At 43.4% G+C, this 11307-nt stretch overlaps 1 protein-coding gene across 1 annotated transcript; it reads right to left on the bottom strand.

The window, feature by feature from the left end:
* Positions 1-3513: 3513 nt before the first annotated feature.
* ESX1 (ESX homeobox 1) lies at positions 3514-8297 on the bottom strand. Its single transcript, XM_041740455.1, has 4 exons — positions 8216-8297; positions 7713-8031; positions 6325-6370; positions 3514-3911 (listed from the first exon to the last, which is right to left on the bottom strand). Exons 1-4 carry the CDS (start codon positions 8295-8297, stop codon positions 3564-3566), a joined length of 795 nt encoding a protein of 264 aa, XP_041596389.1. The 3' UTR covers positions 3514-3563.
* Between the last annotated feature and the right edge of the window lie 3010 nt (positions 8298-11307).

The raw sequence follows: 11307 nt of genomic DNA on the forward strand, positions 1-11307 counted from the left end.
TTTCACTGCAGGAATTGTAAACGAGTTTGTCTCACTTGCCAAATTGATGAGGTCTTGTGTGAAAATACTTGGAAGGAAAATGAAAAAGTGCCTATGAAGAAGAGGAGCTGGGATCCCTGGGTGGCGCAGCGGTTTGGCGCCTGCCTTTGGCCCAGGGCGCGATCCGGGAGACCCTGGATCGAATCCCACGTCGGGCTCCCGGTGCATGGAGCCTGCTTCTCCCTCTGCCTGTGTCTCTGCCTCTCTCTCTCTCTCTCTCTCTCTCTCTGTGACTATCATAAATTAAAAAAAAAATTAAAAAGGAAGAAGAGGAGCTGTCTGAGGCAAGGGTTCATTTGCTTTGGGACATCCTATTGTATTGCCTAGGTGGGAGGGAACATTAGAAGAGACCCCAGTCAGAATAATCTCCATAGACATTCTTAGAAAGATGGTTATGTGATAATGGTTATGCTTTGATATCATTTGCCTGTAGCAAGTGTCCACTCAAGGGTAGAGAACCCCAGTTTATGAACTACTTTGTACTGACTCCTCCACTTCTGCTAATAGGAGGCCCTGATTTAGAGGATTCAAATTAGACAAGGTTGAATTTACCAATCAGGAGCTTCAAGGAATAACTCTATTGTACACCATTATTTTACTTACAGATTTTCACCAATTCCTAGAGTCACACTAGCACTGAATGGCTGGGTGGGAAAACAGCGCATCCATATGTGCTCAGAGCATGCCCAGTTTTAGGTGTAATGTCCCCTGATCAGAATTTGGGCAAAAGTCTGATTTCTTTTGAAAACAATTCAGATCAAACTCCACTCCTTGATTTTTAAGACATTTACAGTAATTCTTCTCTTTGTTTTAAAAAATCACCTTTCACACCTATTTCCAGGGAGAATCCTTGTATGCTCAGCTAAAGAATGATTTTTAAAAATTTTTTTAAAATTTTTATTTATTTATGATAGTCACAGAGAGAGAGAGAGAGAGGCAGAGACACAAGCAGAGGGAGAAGCAGGCTCCATGCACTGGGAGCCCGATGTGGGATTCGATCCCGGGTCTCCAGGATCGCGCCCTGGGCCAAAGGCAGGTGCCAAACCGCTGCGCCACCCAGGGATCCCTAAAGAATGATTTTTAACCCATCCAAAAAAAAAAAAAAAAGAATGATTTTTAGTCCCTTCCTTCCCTTTTTACCCCTATGTACTTGTCCCAATGATGGCTGAGATTTTGATTTCTCAGGCACTTCTGAGTTAGATCTCCAAGGTTCTGACTAGATTTGTTTGAAACAAGATCCAGGTTACATGAATCTAGTTTTAATCAAAAAGGCTTTATTTCCCCCCAAATACTTTATATCTTCTGTTTTATTTGACTATGAAAGTTACTACTGTGAAAGCTCCCTGTCATGTGTTCTTTAATAAGAAACAACTTTAGGAAAAGCACATCCAGAATTATTACCGTAAAATGCCGAAACTCCTGTAGTCCTCCTGAAGTCGTGACTTTTTTACAGTTCAGCCCAAACTGCCATCTATAAAGACTGTCTGATAAACGTATTTGTTGATAGCTAGGTTGTAAAGATTTTTTTTTAATCAAAATCATTTCCTTAAATTAGAACAAATTAATTTCTGATCTATGCCTCAGGGAAATTTGAATTGCACTTTAAGAGGAATACTCTTTGTGGGATTATTTTAAAAGACCTCTTCCTTTTAAAACCTAGACTGGGGGAACCTCTTATCTGCAGAAATGTTTTGCATATTTTCTCACATCCCACCTCCTTTCCTTAAATCATCTAGTGCCTGAGAGAAGTAGATATAATTTTAAAAATAGTGCATATTACTCTTGAAGACCCCATCAACTTAAGGGAAAGGATGTTCACTTTTTTGCTTTTGCTTCTTTCAGGCAGCCCAAGGAAACAAATGTTCTTTGTTTGCGTATGTCAGACTGGATGTGAGAATTAACTGCAGGATTTGTGTCCTGGGTATGGTTTGATTTTGAATCTTAGTGTGGCAGGGCTGGATGGGGTCCTGGAACTTTTGTTTATTTGTACAGACCTTGATTTTCCAAGAGGGTTTAAAGCATTCAGGGACCTGATGTTTAATAAGAAGGAAAGTGGTCAAGAATGGGAGAGAATAATGATTGTGTTTCGAAACTGGCAAAAAAAAAAAAAAAAAAAAAACTGGCCAGGGAGGATGGCAAAGGGCATACGGGTGTATTCCTGGATATTCCTCCCTCCCAATCACCTCTTCACTGTGAAAGTCCTACATTAGATACAACTGCTTTGCTGATGTTTGACATCCCAATGTGTCAAGGGAGGGAAGAAAGAAAGGAAAAGTATTAGACAATCGTGCAAAAATCCAATGCTTTCCCAAGAAAATAAAGACTCCCTTCAAAGTGAGAACATGTAACTGCTATGAAGCTTGTCCTTGGGGCCTCCCCTCTTCCCAATCCACCTTCTGTGAGAGGAAATTCTGGTGTCACTGTGACACCTTTATCTGAAGTCACTGTAGTCATTTCATAGCATGACTGTGGTCATAACATGACTGTACATGGATAGAGATTGATCAAAATCAAAAGTTCTACTGAAAAGAAAGTGATGTTTTCAGAATAGTGAGCCTGGCCTCCTTCTCTCTTTTATTTTTAGTTTTTGTTTTCATCCCTTGGCAGTTTTACATTAACCAAACAAAGGTGTGCTTCTTTTCAATGAGTGCTAATTCTGGAACATGGTTCAGAGGACCATTTCTTAGATGCTGAGGGTGACAGAATATACTTGAAGGTGTAACTGTCTGCCTCTGAGCTTGGGAAACTACAATAATAGTCTCTCTTGTACTGGGGGTAGGGATTAGAAAACAGAGAAGAGCCCATTTCTGACCTTAGTGGAGTCCTTTCTTGTGTCTTTGAACTAGAATGATTCCTATTCCTATCACTTCCACAAAATGGAGAGCAGTGAGCAGCCATTTGGAGTTTGACTGCCACATTCCCTTATAGCCTAGATGGATGCTTGGCTGTCACATTGCCTTAACAGCCCTGTGAGTAACCTCTTAGGAAGTTTCCCTTAGAGTCAATGGCTGTTGAGCTCCTTGACATGAATGGAACATGGCCCTGCCTGGAAACACCCTGCTCTCTAATTAGTGACTTATCCCTTCTGGTTGTGCACAGGGATGTGCTCCAAACCCAGCAGTGTGAGTATGAGGATTGTTGAAGACGGGGGTGGATTGTGGAAGGAAAACGTGTGGTTGCTGGAAACCAGCACGGGCACTGAAAACTCGGTGATGTGCATTGCCTATTGATGGTGACTCAGGACTCAGGGTTATTGTTATGAAAGGAAGCCTCTCTGACATTATTTTAATGCCATTCCCTTAATAATTCACATGCATACCCAACTTACCTCATTTGGCACTCAAAACCAACAGATTAATCGCGACTTTATTGAAAATACAACATGCACTACAAGAACAACAGGTATTGATTTTGTTGTTATTCAATTCATTTAACAGATATTTAAAGAATTACTAAATGTTGTGCAATGCAGTTTTTATCTGGCAGAAAAAGTACTTTGGGAAATTTGTCATAAAGACTATACTTCAGAAAATGGGACCTGCGAAATGACCATTGATGACAGGGGCCCATGCCATACCTACCGGGGCCAGAGCAACGGGAGGCACAGGTGGTGGGGGAAGCATAGGCATCATAGGTGGCCCAGGGGGCAGAGGTGGCCCAGGGAGCACAGGTGGTAGGGGTAGCCCAGGAGGCATGAGCCCCCGAGGCACCAGAGGAACACATCTCCATCCTGGCTCTAGAATAGGGAGTGCAGGATAAGGCCCATCAAGGATCACCCCCACAGGATGGCCCAAGGCAACAGGGGCCAGATTTCTAAACATCAGGGCTCTCTGGTGTCTTCTCCACTTGGCTCTTCTGTTCTGAAACCAAACCTTCAATCAGAGAGGGAAAAGGGATTAGTTTAGTACATTGAGCAGTTAATGTCATAATAGAAAACACACAATATGCAATCCTGCCATTGAACTTTTAAATGGCAGCGGGAGAAGTCATTTCCTTATTGCTAAAATATCTTAGGAAAGCAAATCACATACCTCCCCTCAGCTAATCCTTAGAGCCATGGCTAGTCCAGCCTTGGGCACATTGATTTGTCTCTCTTCCCATTTTTAGTATTCTTTAATGTTTCTTTTTCCAGGTCTTGGATGTAGGTCTAACTGATAAAGTGCACTGGCTCCCTGATGTTGCACTGGCAACATCATTTGGCTCATTTGGGATAGATTCCAATGTATCAGTGGTCCAATCTCCCTAAACATAAGCAAAGCCCACATCTGGCAATTTTTGGTATGGCCAGTATTAGATCCATATTCCCAATACTGGTTTCATAAAAGAGGTCTAGTATGTTTGCAAAATGTGTGTGGGGGAAGCGTCTATTCAGTTTCTTGGGAAGAAATTCATGCTGTAGAGCTTGAAAGTATGTGAGAATGTAGTCTTTTCCCTTCAGAAATCCATTGAGAGGACTACGTAAACCCCGGGGGTGGGGGCTGGGAAGCAACTCAGCAAACTTTGTTTCTCTTTTCCTCTGAGATTACCTTGCCTGCCTGAGAAAGTAGAGGACTGTCCTCTCTATCTAAGACCAGGTATGACTCTTAGTTCAGCATGTGGTATTAGAATGCCAGCATTCAGTGCCTGATCTCCTGCATACTACCAACAGAAGTGTAGCACGTTTCCATCAATGTACTTGGGACAAAACTACCATTATATATATATATAATATATATGTATATATATTTGGGGGGATATTTCTTTGACATACCTATGATTTTCTATGACTTCAAATATTCACTTATTTGATCCTATGACTAACAAATTAATAACTTCCTGAAAAGTGCTTTAAATTTACACAAGTAAGAATCTGGCCTGAAATGAGAGCACCCTCAAAATCAGATTCCAGAAAATAAAAAATCCTTTTCAAAATAATACCACCAAAAAAAGCAAAAAAAAAAAAAAAAAAAAAAGCTTAGAGTGTTAAAAATTCCCCAAGAGAATATTCATTTATACGTTTGGTAGTCTCATAAAGTTGAATTTGTGTGGCATCAGCTATGTACATATTTGAATGTATACAATACTTCTCCAAACTTTCACCTTTCCTTAGGTCAGTGGAACTTCATTAAATATTGTTCCCTTTTTTTTGTTCCATTCGTTAAGACAATTTTCCTTTCCCCATTACTACCATATTTCTAATATTTTACCAATGTTTTCAGGCTGACATTAAAATCTTCCAAAAAATTAAAATATAAGGCTGTCACTCTCTATGCTGCTTTACAAAACACTTAAAAAATGGTAGTAGGACCAGGCACTTGGACTTTTAAGCTACCCTCCCACCCCAGTTTCAGTTTATTAAACATATATTATTTACTCATGTTATGTGTGAATTACTCCTTCACTCCAATGTCTGAATATTTACAAATTAAGTAATCTAGCCTGGAGCTCATACCTAGTTTTAAATATTTCAAATAATTTAGTATGGTAAACCTTATGACTTAGCTCTTTAGCAGGTTAGTTTTTTTTTTTTAATTAATTTTTATTGGTGTTCAATTTACCAACATAAAAACACCCAGTGCTCATCCCGTCAAGTGTCCACCTCAGTGCCCGCCACCCATTCCCCTCCAACACCCGCCCTCCTCCCCTTCCACCACCCCTAGTTCGTTTCCCCGATAGCAGGTTAGTTTGTATACTTCCCAGGTGGCACTGAGCCCCAACATGATTCTACACAGAAATATTCCTTTAGTGAGGACTAACATCGTTCATGAAAGGTATCAGTGTTAAAAGGAGATGAACTTTATTGGGGGAAAAAAGTGTGTGTGTGTGTGTGTATGGGTGGGTGGAAGGAAGGACATGTGTATTGCATTTTTTTTTTCCTTTAGGAAATCCTATTTCCCCTGGTAATGGGAAATTTCTAGATGCTCCAGCTTACTTATCCCATTTCCCACCCCCAAAGCACTTAATGTTCAAAACTTATTTGTTAAACATGGAAAGGCAACAAAACACATCAACTTCAGAATGTCCGGGACCAAATATCAAGTATGTTTTAAAATGGCTGCCCTGGGCAGCCGGGGTGGCTCAGCGATTTAGTGCCGCCTTCAGCCCAGGGCCTGATCCTGGGGACCCAGGATAGAGTCACACGTCAGGCTCCCTGCATGGAGCCTGCTTCTCCCTCTGCCTATGTCTCTGCCCCCCTCTCTCTTTCTCTCTCTGTGTCTCTCATGAATAAATAAATAAAATCTTTAAAAATAAATAAATAAATAAAATGGCTGTCCTGCACCAAATGTTCTTTTAAGATTTACTGACCTGTACTCTGGCTTCAGTCAAATTCAGACGGCCTGCAATCTCTTCTCTGAGGGAGGAATGTTACAAATGTTCAGCATTTGAAGTTGTGGATAAAATGAAGTATATCCTGTACATTATTTCTATACCCCCACCCAGTGTAGCTTTCTGTAATACAGCTTGAGGCTTGCTTTAGGCAGTTTTCCCACGGACAACTTATCTGTATTAAATCAGTTAGAAAAAGGGAATCTAAAAAAAAAAAAAAAAAAAAAAAAAAAAAAAAAAAAGAAAAAGGGAATCTATGTGAAAGTTCCTGGTAGTGTGTTAGTTAGTTGAATATGACTCAATTTTTCAGTTTGTGGGACAGCTGAGAACAACCCTGGAAATCTTTTCTTGGAGGTCCCTCTGTGAAAATAAATAAAATGCCAAAAGCCTTTAAAGCGGGGTTTTGACCCCAGAGTGTTTCCAGGGTTTATTGTAAAGGGAGAGAGAAATTCTCAAGGAGGAACTCCAAACCATTGGCTGAGCGCTCACTGGAGATTCTTTTTCTTTTTTTTGCTCTTTGGTGGGCGCAGAACCAGAAAGAGTGCTCCTAAACCTCTCATCCACACGTTCTGATACCCCTTTCCTGCTGGGCCTGAATAGGCCTGCCCGTTTGTACACTAGAGGATGGGGGATTGGAACCACTAGGGCTCCAGGGAAAGCAAAGGAAGCGGAAAAGCTCGATGGCTTTAAAAAACGCTAGACAGGGATCCCTGGGTGGCGCAGCAGTTTGGCGCCTGCCTTTGGCCCAGGGCGCGATTCTGGAGACCCGGGATCGAGTCCCACGTCGGGCTCCCGGTGCATGGAGCCTGCTCTCCTCTCCCTCTGCCTGTGTCTCTGCCTCTCTCTCTCTGTGACTATCATTAAAAATAAAAATATTTAAAAAACAAACAAACAAACAAAAAAACGCTAGACACTCTGCGGCCAGGAAATAGCGCTCCACGTGGCAGGGCCAAGACTACGATGAGGCACGAGAAGTGCTGGCTTCATGTGCAAAATTTCAATTTTTTTTCGCGGGGAAAAAACTGAACAACCACGACGAATATTTTAATGCAATACTCAAAATAGAAAAATTAATGCAAAAAATCATGATGAACAAATTAGCAAAATTTTAAATAAAAAAAGTGGGATCAATCCGTCCTCCCTTACTTGCTTCACCCTAGTTTTGCTACTGCTGTCTCGTGGCCCTGCAAGCTCTAGTATGCACGTTCCAACCCCTGACAGCAAGGACAGACCCTGGCGCCCTCGAATCCCCAGGGCGGCTTTTGGCTCAGGAGAGGAGGAATATGGTCCCAGGAAAAGGCCTAAGACTCCATGGGATGGGCCTGAGCCCCCTGGAGAACTGAGCGCCTAAGGAACAAGACACTTACCGCGCGAACACGTCAGGGTACTGAGTGCGATGGAAAACGCCCTCCAGCTCCTGCAGCTGCAACTGGGTGAATGCGATGCGGCTGCGGCGCTGCTTTCTCTCCACGGTCAGTGGCCCCTCCACGGCCGGGGGGGCCGGCTCCTCCTGCTGCTGTGGGAGCTCCAGGCCATAGCCTGGGCCGTCCTCCTGGTTTTCGCCGTCCAAGAGATTCGGCTCTCCAGCACCAACGTGGTTTGCGGCCGCCGCTTCGCGCTCAGATTCAGGCCATCCATCCTCTTCTCCTCCCATTATAACCGACGAGGCCATGATTGGCTTCGCATCTGGGAAAGGAAGAAAGCAAAAGAGAGGCCCGAGCGTCGGAGCCCACGGTGAGTGAGCTGAGTAGATATGGGGTCGCAAAGGAAGGCAGAGGTGAAAGTCGTGCAGTGGCCATCCACCCAGCCCTCCCAGGGAAGTTTCTTTCCTGGAGTTTGCTAAAGCACCTGCCCCTATCTAGGCACTGACCATACTGTTCTTCCTCTTCCTCATTGACACCCAGGTTGCGGTAGCCGGTGTCGTAGTGGCTGCTCCCGAAATTATGCTCCATGTTCGCAGTGCTGTCGATGAAGTCTACAGAGTCCACAGACTATTCTCTGGGGCTCGTGACGATTCTTGGGTGGCGCCGGCAGCTGACACAAACTACCCGGTGAGGTGCCCTTCTGGCGCCGGGACCTCTTCTGGCGCGGATTCTGAGGCTTGCGCGCCTTGTATAGGGGGCACGTTGCCTGCCTCAGGTTCAAAGTGTACACCCTTGCGTCGGTTAGACGCCCTCTGTTAGCCTTCACGTTACCTCTAGTTCGTGTCGGTGGGACCTGATGGGGGCGTGCTTGCGGCCAGGCCGGGTAAGTAAAATAGGGCGAGTGTTTGGGAGAGTGGGCATGCTTGTGTGGAGAACTGTGATTCCAAATTGCAATTTAACTGACTAATCTCAACTCGGATGAAATATTTAATTGGAAGATGAGGCTGTGCTGGATCGAGAAAGCTGCCTTGGGGGGTGGGGGTAAGACTTCACTCTAGGTCTAGGAGTTTGTGGAGAAATGTTTCTAACATATTCCTCCGCACAATCTTCAATATTCCCCGGATTGTGAAGGAAGCAGCGTCCCTTGCTTCCTCCGAGGGGAAAAACTGGGGAGATAGGGCTGTGGAAAGCGTGGAAACCTCAGCGGCCCAAGCATGCCAAAGGCAAGTTAAGTCTACCTTGCGTTGGGCTCTGAGCCCGGCTCTCTCCTCCTAGAATTTGGTGACTAATGGATAGGACCATTTGGTTCTGTTCTATTTACACCCAAAGTCCTTGTATCAGGCTAGTGATTAAGACGAAACAATTAGCTTGGAGCCTGCTTGCATTGGGTTTTTGCGATCAGATCCCACCAGATCCCACCGTGTATTCCGGGAATGATGGTTTCTAGTTAGGTTTGCTGAGCAGTCCGGGTGCTCACATGCGCGCTGTGAGAAACTCAACCTGCCTTTTTAGAAAGCTCCAAGGACTTCTGATTTTTAGTAATGAATCCAAGTCAGATGCAAGTGTAGAAACCTGCCAAGTGCTTAGTGCATCCAAAACTTCCTGTGCTGCACGGGCTCCTTCCGTCAGTTCCTGGCACGTGCAAAATTCGCTGTGCTTCTTCCTGCAATCCCCACTCTGCAGGGCGCCGAGAGTATGCCTTATTCCAGAGCCAGTACCTGTAACAGGCGCCTAAAGCGAGTCTTACTCCCAGGCTTGTACTGCAGACCTGGGAAGGGTTCCCTCCTTTACCACTACTTCTTATCCCCTTCCCTTTTCTACAGTTCTCTTCCTGAGCTGGTTTTCTCCACTAATGTGTCAAATAAAAAAGTACCAGGCCACGATTGAAGGCTTTATGGTTCTTCCTCCAAGAAGTGTTTGCAGGTGCTCCAGGACATGTTTATGTCCTTTGTATTTAAGAATGAGTTTTAATGATGGGCCGTCTGCTTGGCACTGTACAGGATTTATCCTACTTTTACCTTTACAAACACCATTATTATCATCCCTATTTTTTTATGCAGAAAACGGAGCTCTAGGGAAATGAGGAAGTGTGCCCATCCATGGTCATATCAGCAAGTTTGACTACAAAGTCTGTGCACTTTTCTCCCCCTCCCCCTGCTCTGCTTCAGGCCTCTTTCTCCTTGCTGAGTCTCTCTAAGTCAGAAGTTTGGGACACAGCTTGCTCAACACTGAGGGGACACTTGACAGGAGCAGGGTGCTATTTGCACCTGGCTGCTGAGTTGGTTACTTGAAGACAGGGGAGCCTGGAGGTGAGGAAATACACCCTCCCATTCCAGCCACATTAAGACTCTTCTGAACCCTAAGCATTTTTGCCTTCCTGGGCCCTTTCCTCCATATGTATATTATATATGTATATATTATTATATACATATACATATTATTATATTATATACAATTAAGTTTTTATATAATAATATATATTTCACAACTGTGTTGATATAAAGATAAATGTAATGTGGTTTGGATTATATTATTTTTTTCTTTTTGATTTCAAAATAAATTAAAATATTTTCCTGGGCTCCGAAAAGTATGGTGGGTGGTGGGTACTGTGACTGCTGTGATTACTGAAGTGTTTCCCCTGCCTCATGTTCCCACAGGTGGCAGGAAACCAGCTAATAGATGGTTGGCTGAAGAATTCATTTTCATTTTTTAAAAGATTTTATTTATTTATTTATTTATTTATTTATTTATTTATTTATTATTTATTTATTCATTCATTCATGAAAGACACACAGAGAGAGGCAGAGACATAGGCGAAGGGATATGCAGGCTCCCTGCAAGGAGCCGGATGTGGGACTTGATCCTGGGACTCCAGGATCATGTCCTGAGCTGAAGTCATACGCTCAACCACTGAGCCACCCAGGCATCCTAAGAATTCATTTTCAAAAAGAGGTCAAGGCATGACAACTCCACAGCCACTTTCTGACTTTAATCAAGATATTTCTTCCTCAGGCAGCTCTTGCTGAGTTCTGGCCTCCCTCTATTTGGCTAGATACTTGGTGAACAGTTTTGGCCTGGGATGAGTTATTACACAAGAGATCCATACAGGTTTTAATCATAGTGTGCAGTAGCTGACCCAGTACATTGGTAAAGGCTCAGGTGTGTTCTCTCACATCTTAGATTTCCATGGTTTCCTCCAGCATTTTCTAAAACTCATTCATGTGCCCCTTATTTTGCCATACCTGGGTACCAGCCATGGTACTATTTAATTAACATGTTTACTTAAATTGATTCACTTTTTGAAAACTTTAAATACGGGACTCTTGGGTGGCTCAGCGGTTGAACGTCTGCCTTTGGCCCAGGACGTGATCCTAATGTCCTGGGATCAAGTCCCACATTGGGCTCTCTGCATGGAGCCTGGTTCTCCCTCTGTGTGTGTCTCTGCCTCTCTTTCTGTGTCTCTTATGAATAAATAAATAAAATCTTTAAAAGAAAAGAAAACAAGACCTTAAATACCTAATTGCACATCATGCTAGGCAAAAATAGCTATGACTTCAAGGATTTGATATACTAGATTTATGGGAGGTAGGATGTGACA

The sequence above is a fragment of the Vulpes lagopus genome, chromosome X, assembly GCF_018345385.1.
Source record: "Vulpes lagopus strain Blue_001 chromosome X, ASM1834538v1, whole genome shotgun sequence".
NCBI lineage: Eukaryota > Metazoa > Chordata > Mammalia > Carnivora > Canidae > Vulpes > Vulpes lagopus.

Coding starts and splice junctions, on each gene's coding strand:
- ESX1 (XM_041740455.1), bottom strand. CDS start 8,297: ATGGAGCATAATTTCGGGAGCAGCCACTACGACACCGGCTACCGCAAC. Junction 8,032..8,215: donor GGAAGAGGAAGAACAGTATG/GTCAGTGCCTAG, acceptor TTCCTTTCCCAG/ATGCGAAGCCAATCATGGCC. Junction 6,371..7,712: donor TACCCTGACGTGTTCGCGCG/GTAAGTGTCTTG, acceptor TTCCTCCCTCAG/AGAAGAGATTGCAGGCCGTC.